The sequence below is a fragment of the Ruditapes philippinarum genome, unplaced genomic scaffold, assembly GCF_026571515.1.
Source record: "Ruditapes philippinarum isolate M1 unplaced genomic scaffold, ASM2657151v2 ctg4255_1_1_1_1, whole genome shotgun sequence".
Lineage (NCBI taxonomy): Eukaryota > Metazoa > Mollusca > Bivalvia > Venerida > Veneridae > Ruditapes > Ruditapes philippinarum.
The window spans coordinates 24,069-45,411 of NW_026856616.1; the positions used below are offsets into that span (position 1 = coordinate 24,069).

At 33.7% G+C, this 21,343-nt stretch overlaps 2 protein-coding genes across 3 annotated transcripts; both read right to left on the bottom strand.

Moving 5' to 3' along the window:
• Positions 1 to 1,835: 1,835 nt before the first annotated feature.
• On the bottom strand, positions 1,836 to 8,352 carry LOC132747139 (fucose-1-phosphate guanylyltransferase-like). The gene is made up of 3 exons (XM_060736459.1): positions 8,243 to 8,352; positions 4,574 to 4,750; positions 1,836 to 3,515 (listed from the first exon to the last, which is right to left on the bottom strand). Exons 1-3 carry the CDS (start codon positions 8,289 to 8,291, stop codon positions 1,843 to 1,845), a joined length of 1,899 nt encoding a protein of 632 aa, XP_060592442.1. The 5' UTR covers positions 8,292 to 8,352; the 3' UTR covers positions 1,836 to 1,842.
• Positions 8,353 to 12,380: 4,028 nt separating this feature from the next.
• LOC132747140 (beta-1,4-mannosyltransferase egh-like) lies at positions 12,381 to 19,463 on the bottom strand. 2 transcript variants are annotated; one of them, XM_060736460.1, is made up of 2 exons: positions 19,360 to 19,463; positions 12,381 to 18,061 (listed from the first exon to the last, which is right to left on the bottom strand). In XM_060736460.1, the coding sequence occupies exon 2, from the start codon at positions 17,967 to 17,969 to the stop codon at positions 16,548 to 16,550; it is 1,422 nt and encodes a 473-aa protein (XP_060592443.1). In that variant the 5' UTR covers positions 17,970 to 18,061; positions 19,360 to 19,463; the 3' UTR covers positions 12,381 to 16,547. The 2 variants fall into 2 exon arrangements, with proteins under 2 accessions (XP_060592443.1, XP_060592444.1); XM_060736461.1 differs by lacking the exon at positions 19,360 to 19,463 and adding an exon at positions 19,068 to 19,251.
• Between the last annotated feature and the right edge of the window lie 1,880 nt (positions 19,464 to 21,343).

Genomic DNA, 21,343 nt, shown 5'->3' on the forward strand with positions numbered 1-21,343 from the left:
TGACCCCTAGACCCAAAATCAATAGGGGTCATCTACTGATCATGACCAATCACCATGTCAAGTTTGAAGTCCCTAGGCCTAAGGGTTCTTTCATTATTGATCGGAAACCGTTTTTACCTACAAGGTCAATGTGACCTTGACCTTGGACCCCTTAACGCAAAAATCAATAGGGTCATCTGATTGGTCATAACCAATCACCATACCAAGTTTGAAGTTCCTAGGCCTAAGGGTTCTTTTGTTATTGATCAGAAACCGTTTTTAATTAAAAGGTCAATGTGACCTTGACCTTTGACCCCTTGACCCCAAAATCTATACGGGTCATCTACTGATCATGACCAATCACCATACCAAGTTTGAAGTTCCTAGGCCTTAACGTTCTTTAGTTATTGATCGGAAACCGTTTTTACCTACAAGGTCAATGTGACCTTGACCTTTGACCCCTTGACCCCAAAATCAATAGGGGTCATCAACTGATCATGACCAATCACCATACCAAGTTTGAAGTTCTAGGCCTTAAGGTTCTTTAGTTATTGATCAGAAACCGTTTTTGCTTACAAGGTCAATGTGACCTTGACCTTTGACCCCTTGACCCCAAAATCAATAGGGGTCATCTACTGATCATGACCAATCACCATACCAAGTTTGAAGTTCCTAGGCCTTAAGGTTCTTTAGTTATTGATCGGAAACCGTTTTTGCTTTTAAGGTCAATGTGACCTTGACCTTTGACCCCTTGACCCAAAATCAATAGGGTCATCTACTGGTCATGACTAATCACCATACCAAGTTTGAAGTTCTAGGCCTAAGGTTCTTTAGTTATTGATCGGAAACTGTTTTTGCTTTCAAGGTCAATGTGACCTTGACCTTTGACCCCTTGACCCCGAAATCAATAGGGGTCATCTACTTGTCATGACCAATCACCATACCAAGTTTGAAGTTCCTAGGCCTTAAGGTTCTTTAGTTATTGATCGGAAACCGTTTTTGCTTCAAGGTCAATGTGACCTTGACCTTTGACCCCTTGACTCCAAAATCAATAGGGGTCATCTACTGTTCATGACCAATCACCATACCAAGTTTTGAAGTTCCTAGGCCTTAAGGTTCTTTAGTTATTGATCGGAAACCGTTTTTGCTTTCAAGGTCAATATGACCTTGACCTTTGATCCCTTGACCCCAAAATCAATAGGGGTCATCTACTGGTCATGACCAATCACCATACCAAGTTTGAAGTTCCTAGGCCTTAAGGTTCTTTAGTTATTGATCGGAAACCGTTTTTGCTTTCAAGGTCAATGTGACCTTGACCTTTGACCCCTTGACCCCAAAATCAATAGGGGTCATCTACTGGTCATGACCAATCACCATACCAAGTTTGAAGTACCTAGGCCTAAGGGTTCTTTAGTTATCACTCGGAAACCATTTGGTCTACGGACCGACGGACCGACAAGTGCAAAGCAATATACCCCCTTTTTTTCAAAATGGGGGCATAATAATACTTCAAAACAAACATTAGAAAGAAACTGATTTATATCAAAATCTAGTATCACATGAAAATCAGCAAAAAAAAAAACCCCAGTGAAAATCAGCAAAAAGTTTGATAGCTGACTGCCTGTGGAAAACCAGTAAAAATGTCAATGCCCTTTAGAATATGCATTACCCATTGTTAAAAATTTGTGACCTTCTCTGGTAAAATTCCTGGATTTCCACCTGTGTAAAGTGGTATCACTTAAATTAATCATTCTGGTTTGAAAGCAATCCTATTTTGTTAACTAAACTTTTTTACATTTTTTATTTTTAATCTTAAAGTAGCCCATTATTGCAATAAAAGTACTGCCAACATCATATCTTTTTTTACTGTGAACATTTATTTCTCTCTGATTTAATAGTGTTGTATAGAACATTTCTCTTTTCAAGCATTACATCCAAATCTCTTTCCTTTAATACTGTTGCCATGGAGACCAGTCTATAGTTGCCCAGGGATACTATACCAGATTTATCAGTTTTCACAGCATCAACACATTTCAATGCAAGAAGCAGAGATTCACTTGCATCATCAGTCACAGGAAATAAGTTAGTATTCCAGAGGTTAAATTTAGCATCAGTATTGTCAGGAATCACTTTAGCAATGTCTTCATTAGTCACTGCTGTGAAGTCTTCAACAAGCTTCCCAAGGAACGCTAGCTGCTTTATGTCTTTACCAGGTGCCTCTTTCTTTAGATTATCTTTTATATCAAAGAAAACAGTCACAAATTTTGTACTTTGACCCTCATCTGTAAGTGGAATTGTGTGTACAAATAGATCATTCGGAAAATCTAAACACTTCACAGTATTCATGTACTCAACCAAGGATGGTGTTTTCCCTTCTGCATCCTTGATTCGGATATCTGCTTTAAACTCTAAGTTGCTGAGAATACAACATTGCCCTACCTTTATTGGAATGCTGAAAGAACAAAACTCTATCACAGATGTAGCTGATATGAATGACTGGTCATGGAGGTAGCTATGCATGACACAACCTTGGCTTGTATCTGATAACTTCAAACGTTTAGGTGGTAAAGGTAGGTCGGACGCATCGCCGGAACCGCATTTCAACACTGGAGAAATCTGACTAATATTTCTAGTCCAAAGATTAAAAACATCCTTTTCAAGGCCCATCTCTGCCTGAAACATGACATCACAGCAAAAATGTTCAATGTATTCCTTTGTTGTGCCAATATGTATAAACTTGGAACAATTCATGACTAGAACAGTTATATTTGACTTGTTAAGAAGATTGAATATCTTTTTCCTTGTTGCCAACAGACTTGGTGTTACAATGCTTACATTCGAGGTATTATTGATATAAGCAGACGTTGCTCTAGGACCTAAAGCTTGCAGAAAATCTCCATAAGCATCTATTTCACATGACAATGGTCCATTCTCTGTGGCAAATGAAAGTAATTTTTTGCTGATATCATGGGCAAAGAAAAAAGAACTGTCAGTGTAGGCTACTGAATCTTCCACTTTTATCCCATCAGGAAATTCAAGGTCATTCGCCTTCAGCACAGCGCCTTTCTTATACATCAAGACTTCACTTGGTTTTTGTAGTACTTCAAGACAATTGCACACTTGAAGAGGACAACGTGGATTCACATTCCCAATATCATGTATCACGTACACTCCATGTCCTGTTCCAACGGCCAGACTAGAAGGATGAGCTAACACTGTAAAACCTTCCTCGCAAAACTTTATATCATCATGTGAATCACCTAAATCATAAACAAGGAAGTCGTCAGCACACGTAACAAATACACCTTTTGGCATCTTTGGTATGAGAGGGTAAAACATTGCCAGCTTGATGTCCAGCATTTGGTAAATTGGATTTCCTCGAGGAATAGGAGAAAATATTTTCCCAAGAACACTTGCACTTGGCATTCTCTGACTCTGGCCTCCGGCATGGATTATTAATACCCGATAGTCATAAAGTTTCTTACCAAACTTTTCATGGAGAACCTCAAGTGCCACAATTGTTGAGCCACCATTTCCTGTAATTGAAAGACGAATTAACTCAACATCACTATACATTGTTATTATCATTATACTTATCTGGTTTTAAAATATTAAATGTATTTTATCTTAATTCTGAACCTAATGTTGTACTGATAATATATCAGATACTTGAAGATTAACAATCCAGTATTATCACTGAATCAAGTAAGACCAACTGCCTGCACTGTTTAATTATTTCAAGACAAACCAAACCATACACAACACTTCAAAAGAATGTACAATTGCTTTGTGGTGAAAGAAATACATACAAATCAATTTCCAATCAAAATACAGGTAGTTAATTACATGAAAATCAATAAAGGTCTTGGAGACCCCATCCTCTCCACCAAAATCAAAAGTAAACACAATTGAAATAAAATTATAGAATTCAACAACTGAATAAGTAGAATAAGTACATGTTTTAGAAAAATCTTGTAATGTTAATATGTTTTATTTTTCTCAACTTTATTGTTTGCATATTTGGATCCACAATAAATAATCCTTTCATTAAAAGATAACTAAAACTTAATGTCATGAATACATGAATTAGATTTATACAGTTTGCTAAGAGACAAGAGCAGTAATACAAAATACAGAAAAAAACCCCAAAGTAATCACAACATTGAAACTGATTTTTTACTAGTAGTAAGTACTACAGTAGTCAGTGTTTTTTTTCTTTATATAACTACTACCCTAAAACGGTACTGTTCCCAATAGAAAATAGACATTAAAATTCCCAATTTCCAACGTTTAAATTCCCAAAATGGCTGTTCAAAATTCCCACAAGGCCAAGAAATTTCTCTGAAATAATTTAAATCCAACATAATTCATATAAATCACCACCTCATAGTAACTGTTCTACCTTGACAGTGGAAGCTGTTAGCTATCTTTATTCATGATGATTAATCTTATTTGTAGCTGAAAAAATGCATTAAAAAATATTCCCAAACGCATTTTTTCCCAATCAGTCTGGTGCCGGCACCATTCCCAAAGTAGAGAAAAAAAACGCTGGTACTACTATAACTTTTGCTAATGCTACAGAAAATCGAATTACCAATTTTTGGACCTGGAGGATCTGCAACCACAATAATTTCTACATTTACAGGCAATTCTTGTCTTTCATACTTGTATTTCAGCTGTTTTTCATACACATTCTTCTGGGCCTCGTCTGCTGCAGTGAGAACAACCACATCCCAAAAAGTTGAGTCCAGCTCCTTATCAATGGTTTGTCCTAGAAACATATTGAAATAAACTGAACATAGAATATTTGATATCTTTAAACACTTAAGGTATATGTATGAGCCCCATATTTGGCACTTTAAGGAACTGAAGAAGAACAATAGATAGAACAGCATGCTCGACTATTCTCAGTGCTTGATAGAAAAGAAACAAGAGGGCCACGATGGCCATAAATTCCCTCACCTGTATACAGGCCCCCGCAGCGGGGCCAATTTTAACCCAGGGGCTTTTATTTGAACAAACTTGGTAGACACTCACTAGAAGATATTTCATGCTTAGTATCTAAAATCTAGCTCTTTGGGTTTTTTAAAAGAACGTTTTTTCAGTTTTTACTATACACATACAAGGAAAATCAATGACCCCGGGGCAGGCCAATTTTAACCCCAGGGCCCTTATTTGAACAAACTTGGTAGACACCCATTAGAAGATGTTTCATGCTACATATTTTATCTCTAGCTCTTACGGTTATTTAAAAGAAGGTTTTTTAAGTTTTTACTATACATATTAGGAAAAACAATGACCCCCAGGGGCGAAGCCAATTTTGACCCCAGGGCTTTTATTTGAGCAACTTGGTGGACACCCACTAGAAGATTTTCATGCTTAATATCTAAGCTCTAGCTATTTGGGTTTTTTAAAAGAAGATTTTTTTCTGTTTTTAGTCAAATAAGGATAATTAATGATCCCCGGGGGAGGGGCCAATTTTGACCCCAGGGCTTTTATTTGAACAAACTTGGTAGACACTGACTAGATGATGTTTCATGCCAAATATTTTAGCTCTAACTCTTTCGGTTTTTTAAAAGGAAATTTTTTAGTTTTTTTTTCTTTTGGTTGCCATGGCAACCAGAGTACTCCATGGAATTGAATTCTTTGAACAATTTTTAAAGTTGGCTACCAAAGCAACATTCCTGTGAAGTTTGGATGAAATAGGCTTTGCGGTTTATGAGGAGATGTCGTTTAAAGTAAAAGTTTACGGATGGACGCCGGACGAAAAGCGATTACAAAAGCTCACCATGTCACTTTGTGACAGGTGAACTTAAAATAAGAGTCTGAATAATGTAAGGATTAACAAAGAGGAAGATTTCATTCATAGAATTACGTATAATGTACATGATATAATTTAATATGAATCTTTGAAACTGACCAAAGTATTTTAAGTTCACAAAAGGCATTATTTCATTCAATATCCATGCCAGAGTTACTGGTCTTGGAAAGTGACCATGAATTGCAATTCAAAAAGCTTAATCAAGTTTCAAGTGAATACAATCAAAGTTTTATGAAAGATTTATGTTGCAACTAAAAATTTCTAGATTCATAAAGCCTTAAGGGCCAAATTTCAGTCAAAATCTATGATAGAGTTACAGACCTGGGATAGTGACCTTAAATTATGATCCTTCAAACATGTATTAAGTTTTAAGTGAAAACCTTTAGTAGCTTTAAAGACTTTAGTAGTTTTAAAGACTGATGTTGAATACAACCCTTTATTTAAACTCAGAATTTTCAAAGTTCAGGGTCAAAATCCATGTCCGAATTATGGGTCTTTAATAGTGACTTCTCATCTGGTTATGTATTACATTTCAAGTGAACACCTTCTGAACAAGTAGTTTTAAATACTGAAGTTGCATGTCACTGGTTGTTAAGTTATAAGTTAGAAACCATTTTGACATTCAAGGACAATGAGATCTTGACCTTTGATCGACGTAAAATTCAATAAGGGTCATCTGCTGGCAAAGACTAATGCACCTGTGTGTTGACGGCTTATGGGTTGTTGATTTATCAGTTGCACTGTTGGAAACAATTTAGACATACAAGGTCAATGTGACCTTGACTTTTGACCCCTTGATCCCAAAATCAATAGGGGTCATCTACTAGCAAAGAACAATGCACCTGTGAAGTTTTAAAGTCAAGGGCCCATTGGTTGTTGAGTTATTGGTCTGAAACCTTAATAATAAGTTATTAGCGTAATATGTAAGATCAATAATACCTTGACCCCTAAAATTAATATCGGGCATCTACTGGCCAAGACCAATGCAGCTGTTAAGGTAAAGGACGAAGGGCCAATGGGTTGTGGAGTTAGTGGCAGGAAACCGCTCTACAACACATATATGGCACAAAGTGTTTTTAGGACATATCTACTACGACATACAAAATCAATGTGACCTAGACCCATTTAAACAAAATCAGTTCAGGTCATCTACTTGCCAAGACTAATTCACTTTTGGAGTTTAAGGTGGAAGGGTACATTGGTTGTCAAGTTACTGGTCGGAAACTGTTTTAATAGATCATTGTGATTATGGCCTTTGACTGCAAACACAATAGAGTCAATTTACTTGTCATGACAAGTCTTATTACCAGTTCCTAAGTATCAACATTATTAAGATATTGACTGAAAATGGTTTCGTCTAGGGATCAACATGTGCAAAACGGAAAAGAGTCAACTCGGCCCTATACCAACTCGGCACGGGTCAACTCGGCACGGGTCAACTCGGCCCCCTTTACAAAATATATATAACGTATTAACTTTGCTTTGCATGTTGTTACGGTAAATGACTAATAAGAAATATCTTATTATTATATAATTATACATTGTACTTCTGCCGAAATAAAGTATATTTAGAAAAAAAATTGTTATTTATTTGTCTTATATTTATAAACTCTCTCTGTTGACCTACGTAAATAACTGAGGTATATCAGTATGGAGTGAAAAAGCAAAAGTTGTTATCATTAGTTTCCTTTCGCTCGCAAAAGAATGCAAATTTAGCCGTGTTTAAATTGCTAGTTTAGGGCGATTAAATATCCGATTTTAAAATTTGTTACACCAATTAAAAGCTGGTGATCTTAGCTTTCTCTCAGTATATATTTCAACACATTGACACTGAATGTATTTAAATTTACGGTTAAACCTACCACCTATCACGAGTCAGATACGCAATCGGTAATCTTTCCTCGCAATTCTACTGATAAGAAAAGCCTCTGAAACTGTCAATCCGTGTTTTATAAATAATTTCATAATAACAATAAATAGTGATAACACAAACCTTAATATTAATAATTAAAAAGTGGGCCGAGTTGACCCGTGCCGAGTTGGAATAGGGCCGAGCTGACTCGGGGGCCGAGTACGTTTTAGGGCCGAGCTGACCCGGATTCTGCAAAACAATATACAGATCTAGCCTCACTTCACATAAGAGAACTGAACAATTTTCTCTATCAACTCCACTATATCGAACAAATTCTACTTTAACTTGTGTGAACAATGTTCTATAAAGAATAATAAGAAATTTTAAATTAAATAATCAGATAATGACACTGACAGTCTGACAAGACAGGTGGTTCTTCTGATTATTTTAAGTGGTACGAATCGTTTTTGGGATGAATCGTTATATGGGCGAATAGTCATATCTTCAACATATAAACTTTGGCTAAAGCTATAGTTTTTTATGCATGTTTCAGGACTTTTTCATATGAATCGGCATCTTTGAAAGCCTACCTCTAAACTTCTCATATTGTTGCAATATACTTGTAAAATATTGCTGCATTGCAATCTGCGACACGTCTCAAGAATTAAACAGCTGTGAAGAGTAGTCAACTGAACACAAATCAAGCAAAAGAAATTTTATATGCGAAAAGAGATAAAAGCCCGTTCTTCTATAAGGGTCAGGGTCTTTCAAATAAAAAGTACTGGCAGTACTCGAAAACAATGTATCTACCTAGCTTATGCCTAAAAAATATACAGTACAGTGTATATCTAAAGCAATCAACTGTCTTGGGTATGTGAGACAAAGTGAGTCTTGATTTGAATAATAGCTGGGACATACGATAATAGTGAATCACCAAAAATATATAAGTCTATAAAAAAAGTCTCTGAAATTTCAAGGTACATTAAAAAACTTGAATTATAGCTGGGACATAAAAATAAATAAATGTCCCAAACTTAAGGCAATTTCAAGGTTGGTATTTTTTTGCATTTATATATGTACTAATAGTACATGCGCATGTATATTAAATACCAACTTATTGGAAAAATGTAACTAACCATTACAAATATTATGAGGGGGGAAATAATCATGAGGCAGTATAGTCGTAATATATTTTGCCAAAGCTAGATTCTGAGATAGCTTTTTTCTGAGTCCTAGAATCTCACTTTATATATAGAAGGGAGATAATTGCCAATTTTTCAACGCCAAGTACTGTGAATATAACATGTGGTTGGACTAGACCCAGGAGAGCTCCAATTCACAATTCCTGGGTTGATAGGCTGTCTGCACCAACACTCATTCTCATTCATTGTAAACGAATCTGTAACTCCAATTACATATAAGTTTCATTTTTTTTTTGTGCAAATGAAATCGTGTCAGACTGGAAGTTTATACAACAATAACTTCTTCATTTTTATTTTATAAAATAATATGTTTTCTTTTCAGCAAGTAACAAGACTGCAAATGTGCCCTAAAAGTAGATTATAAGAAAGTTGTTTATCATCTGTTTTAAACCGCACACATGGTACAAGTTTCATAGCTGTACATCAAAGGACAAGAAAGTAGGCCACTTAATCAAAATATCTAGGTCAGCTTATATCACCTAAAACTGTGCATATGGTCCAAATTTCATAGCTGTACATTGAAGGACAATAAAGTAGGTCAATTTGTTAAAATATCTAGGTCAGCTGATATCAAAGTTCAAAAGTTGGTAAATTCGTCAATATCAAGGTCAGCTGATATCAAAGTTCAATTTTACATCTTAAACTTTGTACATGTTCAAAATGTCAATGCTATAGGAAAAAATAAGAGAATTTCATTAATTTAAGGTCAAGGTCACATCTTTATTATTCAATATGTTTGTTTGGCCACATGTCTTGTTTTGTTCAAGAATAAATCAAATAAGTAAATAAATAACGAAGGTATGACAATTAAACAAAACTCAATAATTTGACTTTCATGGTCAAGGTCATTGAAGCTCAATGTCAAGGTCAGTTCAAACTTTTACAAGGTCTTGTCCAAAGTCCAAAAGGTTGTTTTGTCCAAATATGAAGATAATCCATTGATTTCCTACCAAGTTATATTCAATTATAGCAAAAATCAGTGAAAATTCAACAATTTAACCTTCAAGGTCAATGTGATAAATGAGCAAAGGCAATTTTAGTTCAATATACATGAGGTCTTATTCTAAAGAATGTTATGTCTTAATATGAAGTCAATCCATTTAAATAACAAAGTTATAGCCAGTTAAGAAAAAAATGAAAATTTCAATTATTTGACCATCAAAGTCAATGAGTGAAGGTCTGTCTGGATAACTTGGAGATCTTTCCTAAAATCACTGTTATTTTCAAGTCTGAAGACATTCCCTTCAAAAATAACAAAGTTATAGACACTAGTATCAACAAGAGCCGGTTGAACCAGGTGATGCTCTCCAAGTAGGTTTTGGACACAGAAAAGTATACCTCTTGAAGTGTCAGAGTTATATGTCCCTGACAAAGTATCTACCTGCAAAGTTTCATGTTGATATGTGTTAAAATTTTAGAGTTATGTCCCGGACAAAGTTCAAAGTGTAAAAATAAACAAATGGCAATAACTCCAAAAATAGACAAGACAGAGTTAGTTATGATTCTTTTGCACTACACTTCTACCCAATGAGACCAATCTACCTACAAAGTTTCATGTTGATATCTCTCATAGTTTTAGAGTTATGTCCCGGAAGTGCAGTGTAAAAATGAACAAAGGGCAATAACTCCAAAATTAGGCAAGACAGAGTTATGGCTCTTTAGCACTGCACTTCTACACAATGAGATCTATCTACGTACAAAGTTTCATGTTGATTTGTCTTATAGTTTTAGAGTTATGTCCCAGTCAAAGTGAAACAATAAACAAAGGGCAATAATTCCAAAATAAGGCAAGGCAGAGTCACTGTTCTTGTGCACTGCACATCTACTCGATGAGATCTATCTACCTACAAAGTTTCACATTGATACCTCTTGTTGTTTCAAAGTTATGTCCCAGAGAAGAATTATGTGGATGGACAGACGGACAAACAAAGCAGCAACTATATGCTCATCCTTTGGGGAGCATAAAAATCAAGCAAAACTTGAAGGCCAAGGTCATTTATGAATGAAAGTCAAGTTTAGTCTTGTCTACTTGAAGGTCTTGTTCCAAGGGTTGCTGTTGGCAAAGTATGAAGATATACACCAAGAATTTAAAAAGTTGTGATCAAGGTTAAAGGTTACAGACAGCAGTGGGAATGTCGCCACGAGTGTAACAATACCTGTTTTTTTTTCCTTAAAAAAAGTGGAGGTAAAATCAATGGAGAGTTTTGAATTTTGATCCTGATCTTGTTCCAGATCTTTTGATCTTAGTGAACACAGTGTAAGGACTAGAATGTGACAGTTTTGGTAGAGGTCAACAAGATAAAACCCGCTACTCTAGGCCTTATTTTAGTTTTGTTTTATGGAAACAAGATTTCTGTACAGAATTAAATTTTTTGAAAACTTTTTGAAGTCTTTTTAACAAGACTGCTAAGTTAGATTGAAATCAGACTTGCAGTGTTTGAGAAGATTTTTGAACTTTACTACATAATCCATAAAACAAACAGTACTATAAAATCCATAAAACAAGAGCTGGTTGTACTGGGTGATGCTCCCTGAATAGGTTTTGGACACAGAAAAGTAAACCTCTTGTAGTTGTTATGTCCTGGACAAAGTTCAATAATTCCAAAATTAGACAAGGCAGAGTTAAAGTTCTTTGCACTGCTTTTCTACCAAAAGAGATCTATCTACCTACAAAGTTTCATGTTGATATCTTTTATAGTTTCAGAGTTATATCCTGAACAAAGTTCAAAGTGTAAAAATGAACAAAGGGCAATTACTCCAAAATAAGGCAAGGCAGTTATGGTTCTTTTGCAATGCACTTTTACCCAATGAGATCTATCTACCTACAAAGTTTCATGTTGATAACTCTTATAGTTTCAGAGTTATGTCCCAGCGTAAGTTCAAAGTGTTAATATGAACAAAGGGAAATAACTCCAAAATAAGAAGAGGCAGAGTTATGGTTCTTGTGCACTGCACATCTCCACCAAAAGTTTTTTGTTGAAATTCTTATAGATTTAGAATATGTCCCCGGGCAAATTCAAAGCGAAAAAAGAAAGGGGAATAATCCAAAATAACAGGGAGAGTTTTGGGCCCTTGTTTTCTGCACATCTACCCAAACCTACAAAGTTTCATGTTGATACCTCTTGTTGTTTCAAAGTTATGTACCGGACAAGAAAAGCTGACCGACAGACGGACAGACAAAGTGGCGACTATGTGCTCACCCTACTAGTAATCCATTAAACAAACAAAAACACACAGACATAAGTCTTACTCTAGTGGAAAATAATTCAAATATGAAAGAGAACTGACAGAAGTACAAAGAAATAAGGAGTCATTACATTTCTTACTTTTTAATACATATCAAGTACACAAAACATCATCAAAATGCTACAATAAATACAGGTGACTCTCTTAAAATGTATGCATTATACATGCACATGTATATGCATATCATTGAGTTAGCTTCTAAAAATATTCAGACAAGAGCTTGCTTTTATTTTTGATTTAAATTTTTGCTGTTGTTTTTAAAGTGGTTTTTAAAAGTTGATCCAACAATGTAAAGGTTAGTGATCGATGTCATCCCTGGACTTAAATCATCTATCCTAAAAAACATTTCCTAAATAACCTGCAGATTTTAAATAAAATAAGTTACTAAAGTACTTTTCCAAATGAATTTTGATTCACCATTAATAACAACATTTTGCAACCTCTGGTTATTGGCAACATATTCATAAAAACAATATTTTAATTTATGAATTCTAATTTATCAAGAACAACCTTGCTTTGTTAGTATGGTTGTCAGGTACAGGTTTGACTACAGATTCTTACAAATGCAAACTAAATTTCAAATATTCATTTAAAATTCATAAAGTTATCATATTGGAACATATGCATATATATACTGCATGTTGTACTTTAAGTTATAATTTCTTGCAATAAAGCAAAAATTTAATAAATCTTACTTCAAGTATTAAAGCAGCCTTCGCCTTTTCTAAAGGTTATTTTTAGATAAATTTCAAACCAAAAGAATTAAGGTGGAAAATGAAATTTGCCAACAATAAAATACATAAAAATGGAACACCTCATTACCTCTAATCTACAGGTCTACTCTCTATATTTAAATTAGTAAAGCATACAATTTGTTGCCTAACCTTCTATTTTTAGAAACAAACGTCAGTGACGCATTTTTAATAGCCCTTGGGATGCAGTTTTGAGGATGTCTTAACAGGGGCATGATGCCCTTTTCAAAGATGAAATTACTTGAACACTTGTTTGAAATAATACATATTTGTTTTTCCCAACAGAAAATAAAAGCTGAAAAACTTTAAAACTGAAAAGAAACAGCTCATATCAAAAATGAATGTTTAAATTAACCTAAAAATATATTAAATATAATTGTTTACATGACACAACATTAAGAAATAAAAACATTCTTTACTTTTAAATAATAGTCACATACATATTTTAGCTTAAGAATACGGTAACAACTTTAACCTTATTTTGCATACATAATTATTTCCATAAAATTCTTAAAATCTCAATTTTTTACAGATTACATTGCAACCAACACTTGAACACAAACAAAACAAGTACAGGAAAAAAAACAACATAAAAATAATCTTGAGATTCTGACTAAATGAATTTAAATTAGGAACTTGAAACTCTGAGAATTCATAAACAAAGCACAACATAAAAATGATGAGTTTGAACTGTTTTATAAACTGGGATAGGCCATAATATCGTATACATCAACATGGCCCACAGTTTTACAGATATATGAGCCGCGTCACGACAAAACCAATGTACTGCGTTTGCAACCAGCATGGATCCAGACCAGCCTGCACATCCGCACAGTCTGATCAGGATCCATACTGTTTGCTATCAGTTTCTCTACTTGTAAAAGGGTTTGTAAGCGAACAGCATGGATCCTGATCAGACTGCGCGTATGCGCAGGCTGGTCTGGATCCATGCTGGTGGCAAACACATTACGTTGGTTTTGTCGTGAAGCGGCTCATATTATTAATCTCTTGAATAAATGGGGAGAGGCTGCCAAGTGGTATCATAGTCCTTTCTCACAACAAAAGGGAAAATGCCGTTATATATACTTATTGAGGTTGCAACTATGCTTCCAAATAAAAATCACATTCTTCCTTGTTTGTCCAAGACGATAAGTTCACCTAAATGTGATTGACACAGACTTTAAAGTTTGGCTATTAAGTACAAATACAAGCAGAAATTCTAAACTAATTTAATGTACACTGTATCTCTATATTAAACATTTCAATAATCTCTTATAAATCTCTTCTATTTTAATCATAAATCTCACTAAATTCATGTTAAAAAAAAATACAAAAAGGTCCTTCAGTACAGCAATCTGTAGACTAAAGGAATTGCATAAATGATTTTTTTTTATATATCAACATGTAAATATAGCTCTCCTTTTGAGTAACTGCTTCAAATTTGATTCTTACATAAAATATCCTTGACAAGCACTAAAATGAGTATTAATTTTGTCTTGATTTGACAAAGCATTAGTCATTAGCTTAATGCATTAAATACTTGTCTTTCAGAGGAATCATCATATAGCTATGTTCCAGCTTTACTGATCAGGAAGACCTCTGGTGTCCTTCTGTGCATTATTTCAGGCAGGAATAGGCCCCTGAGTAGAACCAGCTAGCTGGATTGTTAAATGTTTCAATACAACAAATTAATATCATTAACAACATTCTACAAAAATATTGGATCAATATCTCTGATAATTGTGTACCTTTCCGTGCCACATACCTAAATTGGACTTGTCCATCTTTCAATCTGGACATGCCCATTCATAATTTTTAGAGAAAATTTCAAAATATGTACTGACTGAATAGCAAGCATTACAGACCATGATCTGATCTTGTTCTGCACCTGTGGCATATGTAGAATATGTCGCTGCCAATAGGGTAAAATTAAATAATATAATAATGTATCTATTTATCATACACACTTTTCCTTGCAATTCCTGAGTATTAAATCAATGAAAGATAGGCTTTGTGCAGCAGCTTAGATATTGATACAGTAAATATGTTAACATAAAACATCTGCATTGATCAATAGTGTTTTACACAGAATTATTTTAATTTGATTTTGTACAAAGCTATAAGCTTATCCTTCCTAGTGTCAACCAGTACTGTGCAATGACTGTAAAGTTTTTTGCTCGAGGAAACAATGACAAGAGTTTGAACCCATGCGACTAAGGGATCAATAAATTACTCGTCCAACATGTTAACCACTCAGTTATGCCGTCACTAAGTCTTAACAATCAGTATATAAAAAGAGACAACATTTGGCTATGAGGCCTAAAATTCAGACATGTAATGCATGATTAAAACATTCAAACTAACAACAACATACATAACACATTCTGAACACTATCAATATGGCTAAAATTTACTATTACAATTAAGCAAATGGCAACAATGAATCTACAATCCTCTACAAACTTTCTATCAATAAAATATAAACTTTTTAAAACAATATTTCTACATGCTTTGAAAACACACAAATTGAATATTTTACTATTACTTTATGATACATGTATCATCCAACGTATAGCTTTGCAAAGTTATAGATTTATTATTTAAATGGACAATTTTCTCCTGTGTGACAACATACTTGTGATAGAAAACTTTGTAACAAGACAGTTCACGTAAATCAGCTGATGAAAATATTAAAAACCTTCTCAATTTCATCGAAATTCATGGAAATTATCATTATTTTGTAACTAATAAAATGATTTAAAAAAAGAATCCAGCAGAATCACTGTTAAAAACAAAAGCACTAAAAAGTTTTTCAAACAAAAATGACACAATATCAATTAAAAACAGCAGAATAAAAAATAGCATAAAACTAAAGAAATGTTAAAACAGCACCATATAGATCAAGCAAATATCTTTAAAAAAAAATTCTATCATACACAAAGCCAAAATAAAATGAAATATTAGCAATATTAATATCTAGGTTTTATTAAGTTTTAAAAATTCAACAATAAACAAAATTTCCTATGAACACTCAAGGAATTACAGATTTTTATATTATAAAATACTGAGATTCTAAACAATTATGCAAATTACACAAGTAATACTGAATGCAGTGTGGCTTAACAAAAAAAAAACCCATAAAATATCTAGCTTATACTTCACATTCAATGATTTTTACAGGTAGAGTATTCTTTAACATAACTAACAAATATTTATTCTTTCACAACAATCAACATGACAAGAAAAATACTTTTACTATTGGTACAAAACAATAAGTGGGGTTAGGGGTATTAAAAACTTGTGTTTACAACAACCATATTGATTCCATACATTTACACTATAAAAATCATTGGCAGGTAAGATAACACCCAATATATCTATATTTTTTTCTTTCAAATCATTCAGATGTACACCTGCTGACCATAGGTGTGTACTTTCATTATGTGCCTAAAAAAGGGCAAGAAACATAGTACCCGGTATGTAATGTTTTTTTTTTTCAGTTGCTTTAATAATATAGTGTAAATCTATGGAAACAGATGCTTTGAATTGATGAACATTCTAAATTTTATGACAATTAAAATAATAATATTACTTTCCTGGGTCTGATTTAAAATTTATCTCTCTAGGCCTGGCAAGTTATTTTGAGATTCAATATTGATCACACATGATGGATGATAATGGATACTGTATTACTATTACACATGTTGTACAGTGTTGGCTGTTGATTTTTCACTAGGTACGGTTGTCTGTGGAGACACTGTCGTCTGCTTGTTCACAATATGGAAAGAGTTCAGTTTCCTTGTTTTTAGAGCCCACATCACACCTATTGTTTCCATACACATGGCAATTGGTAATACAGCAATAGGTATAAAGCACAGGAAAATATATTTTGCCCATCCTGTTCTCCTAGGAGAGAATGACATTATAGCCCCAAATATATAAAGGAACAACATCACAGCACCCATAAATCCACACAGGATGTTTACACTGCGCCACATTGGTAAAGGAAATAAAGGTACCAGTACAATGTTTGTAACTGTCAACGGCATAAAAAACCAGGCTAGTAACATTAAAGATATACCATACTTGTACTTGAATGGAATTTGTGAGCTAAAAAACACATTATATATACCTTGAACCCATCTTTTCCGCTGGTATATATAATCTAACGCAGAAAATGTACTCTTTTCCCACATGTCTCCTTCAACAAAACCAAACTGATGTCCTTCCTTCCAGGCTGTCAAAGCAAAGAAGCAATCTTCAGCTATACTGCCTTCAATACCAAAATCATAGGTGATCTGCCTTTCAATACCAGCATTAGCCACTATAAAACTTCCTTTCCAGCTAAACACAGGTTTGTGTAGATATTTCAGACAAAATCTAATCATTCCAAAGTCCATTCCTACACGCACTAAATCTGCAATAGTTGTCAGCCAACTGACAATGTCTTCGTTTGCATAAGTAATGACACCTTGTCCAAGATTATACTTTCCCTCATTGATAAAGTTGACAATACCTATAACAGATGATTCAGTGAGCAAAGTTTCCTCGTCTAAATGTACAATCCAATCATTGTCAGTGAGCATATTTACTCCCGCTTCTAGACAGTAGTTTAATGCTCTTGCCTTGTATCGTGTTTGATTTGTTGTGACATACTGGTTTGGAACAATGATCTCTCTCAAACGAGGCGATTTTGGTAAGTTGACTGCATTATCTGTCACTACCTCTATAATATAATTATCTAAACCAATTCTTGAACAAATTTCAACATTTCTCTGGACATTTTTTTTCACAAGGTCAGGGAATGTACCTCTAGTTACCACCCTGAAGCAAATAAATGGTCCAAACAGTGTTGACGTCTTCAACTTCGGTTTTGGCGGGTGAGTATTATAACAAAATAGTCCAAGGAAGTTGAATATTGCTTGTGGTATGGGAATGAAAGTCAGGAATCGTAAAGTGTACAGTATAACAGTTACAGCTGTTCCATATTCTAGGAATGGATCAAAGCCTGCCAAACGATCAGGTCCAACACCACCAGCCAGAACAACAAAGATAAGTATAATGATAAGTAACAATGCAATGGTCAAGATATGGAGCACATGTGGAAATGATTCCATATTTAACTGTTTTCTCTTCTAATCTCTTCTGGTTTCACAATTTTTATTTGAAATCTTCAGTTTTAATTTATGCCGTCTCACTGATTGTACATCTGAAATAGAATAGATATATATGTATAAGCTATATATATCCTAGTTATAGAAAATACATGGTTGATGATGTCAGGATGGAGAAGGTTTATATGGTGAGCCAGAAAGTACTTTGGCGAGCTTTAGCGAGCCAGGATTCACTTTCACAGTGAACCGAATAAACTTTCTACATCCCGACATCAACCATGTATTTGATTTATCCTGCTTTTTATCATGTTTTTAGAACAATTAAATAGTTTCATTCTTCATTTCCCCTATAAAATAGCATCTATATGCAGTTTTGTTTTGCTGCTAAACATGTGACGTCATCATGTGACGTAATGACTAGAGATAGATCAGTTTATCCGGCAAGGCATTATCCAGCTGATGATATAGACAGTAGTAGGATAAAAATCTATTACACATAGAAAGATGAAAACATTGAAAAGTAAACATTTCAATTGGTGCTATAAAAAGTCTGTTAAACAAGTACATGTATTATTTTGTATATATGAATATTTTATTTTACATTCATTCTCCTGGCATAAATCTGAACTTGTATGCTAAACAAAATACTACTACAACATGAAGATGATGATGAAGTCCATTTATCTATATTTTAAAATGAAATTTTCTAATAGAATTCTTATCAGAAAATATTTAAGTTAGCATAGTTAGGTTTGTAACACATTTTCAGATTCCGAAATTCCAATTTCATCCGATTTAAACATGTCCTGATAATACCAGTAACCCAACTGGGATATACAATAAAAATATGGATTACTGTCATCTGAAAGAAAGTTTTTAGTACCACTACATTATAATGTTAATGGGTGAACAATACCGATATGTACAGTCCAGATTCAAATGTCTAATTTTTATACAGAAATATACTAGAAATACATAATTATCATATTTGATATATTCCTGGTATTGACACTGTGTCTAATTTCCCCGTTATTCGTGAAATATCCGAAATTTTGTACGTCCGAAATCTATAAAAAGGTTACTTTCAAACAATGTAGTTACCAAAACATCAAACGTATATTGTGTATGTATTTTCCCTATTATCCTTTTGAAATCGTTTCTTAAAAGGTATAATAACAAAATTCACTTCCAAGACTTTAATCAAATCCGATATTAGGCCTAACCCCGCCCATATTTTACGGGAAGTTCAACTTCTCCACTGTGACAGTGACAGTACTCACGTGAATCATCAAAATGGATGTGTTGTGACTCATATTATCACATTATCGAGTTAAATAATACTACAAAGAAAACTGATTTTTCACCGTAATAAAAAAATAACGTTTTTTTTTACCATCGTATGCTTGACAAATAAAATCTATAATCAATTTATTGTTGTTAGCATCTTCATCTTCCGCAACAATGGCGGATCAAGGGAGCTAACTGCGTATAAGAGTTCTTTTAAGGCTGGCGCATACCACAAAGTAAATCTATATTAGATAAAAAAAATAATACAAAAAGAAATCTACTCGATATTTGAAATAATCGCCTTTGAACAGAATTCATGTTTTATAAATGAAAACTTGTTAATTTTCAAAATACATTTTAAAATTTCATATTATATTAGTTACAAAAGTCACAGATAGGGCAGGCCTATTTGCAAAATAAAGTAGTTATACACACCAAAATATACAACATCCAAACTTGTATTGAAATCGTTAATTCAAAATCTTACACATTTTATCCGCAGGAATCTAAAAGATATTGTTATTTTATTATCCATTTTGTCACATATATATATTATCAAGTAAAGTTCTTTAAAGGTCCAATCTGTTCATTGTCTCTGTCCCAATAAAGTTTATACCAACAGTACAAGTGTTAAGGCCTTCATCCGGTTAATTGAATGGAAGCATCACTGGCCACGGTAATTGTTGCGGATGTCAGATGTGAAGCCGATAAACATGACATAAGATTTTATCACATCCCCCTGGTTAGATAATCCATCGATCCTAAGTGGCCCTATTGTTATTTTAACGGGTGTGACAATAAATGCTATCGGGAAAATCATCGATAGCTATCGATTAGAAACGTATCTTGCCTGCTGCACAGTAAATGGTCCAATTGTGTTAGCATCTAAGTCACAAAATAAAGTTAAACATACAAGGGGATATTTGCTTTTTTAAGAACCTTAGGATGTCTGTAACAATATTTTTAGAAAGAAAGGATAAGTTTTTCTTTTATCAAAATATTACATCTTATGTGGACTGTGTGGGTAGGGGACGGATATTACAAAGATATACTAAAGTCTGAATATCTTAAAATTTATAATAAAAATTGTATTATTTCTCTTTATTTCATTAATATATTATGTATTCTGCTAAGTGTCACAAAACTTTTCAGAAAATTCATCTAAGATATAAAAATATTTGCTTTCAAATTGTCAGTATTTTCCCCGCAAAATTAAATGTTATAGAAACCAAGTTAAAAAAAACAAGGATAGGTACACCAAATCATACTTAAATCAAATTTGCAAACACATTTCTTATAAAACAGTAAAAATTATAGGACTTTTTTACGTATATTTCTTGTCAGATAATCCAGAAATGCATTGTATTAGGGGGACGGGTATACATTTTTGAGGGGACGGATGTTACACTAGATGTTTAAAGTTCACAGTTCATACTTTTTTGGTTTTATTTTAAAGTAATAAAATTTCTAATAGTATTATGCTTTGTATAGTACAATAAATGTAAAATAATTGAACAAATTATGAGAAAAATGTAGAAATATTCCCGACAAGTACGGAGTCGTTTCTTCCAGTTATCTTACATTTGAATGAACATTGAAATGTTTGGATTAAAATAAGTGCATTGCTAATGAAATAAAGAATCATTGTTTCCAGATAATGTATTAACATTGTGTTAACCTTTTCCCTGATATAGACGTGTTTTGACGGCTTTTTGTCCCCCCCCCCAAATGCCCTATTTAGGCCCCAAGCACTGTTTTTCGTTTCATGTAGCTCACCAAAGAATGGCTATAGTCCTTCAGATAATTGTAAAAAAGTTTATAGATTTATTTCCTGGTTTAGGCCTGAAAACGGGACGCGTGTTTTTCTCAGAATGCACCTACTCGGACTTTTTCCAACACATCACAATAACAACAATACAAAGAAAAGTACCCTAAAACTGGTTAGTACATCCCAGCCTAAAATCAGAAACAGAAGTATAAGCTTTCATTAAAACATTTAAATACTAGCTATAACACCATATTCATAAATTTATTGGTTGAAGTATTGTCACGGTTCAGAACTGTTCACTATTTAGGCCGGGGAGAAGATG

What these genes read in the sequence shown, in the direction of transcription:
- LOC132747140 (XM_060736460.1), bottom strand. Translation starts at nt 17,969, where the DNA reads ATGGAATCATTTCCACATGTGCTCCATATCTTGACCATTGCATTGTTA.
- LOC132747139 (XM_060736459.1), bottom strand. Translation starts at nt 8,291, where the DNA reads ATGCAGCAATATTTTACAAGTATATTGCAACAATATGAGAAGTTTAGA. An exon ending in ACAATATGAGAAGTTTAGAG is followed by an intron (nt 4,751 to 8,242) that starts GTAGGCTTTCAA and finishes ATATGTTTCTAG; the next exon opens with GACAAACCATTGATAAGGAG. An exon ending in TCCTCCAGGTCCAAAAATTG is followed by an intron (nt 3,516 to 4,573) that starts GTAATTCGATTT and finishes TTTCAATTACAG; the next exon opens with GAAATGGTGGCTCAACAATT.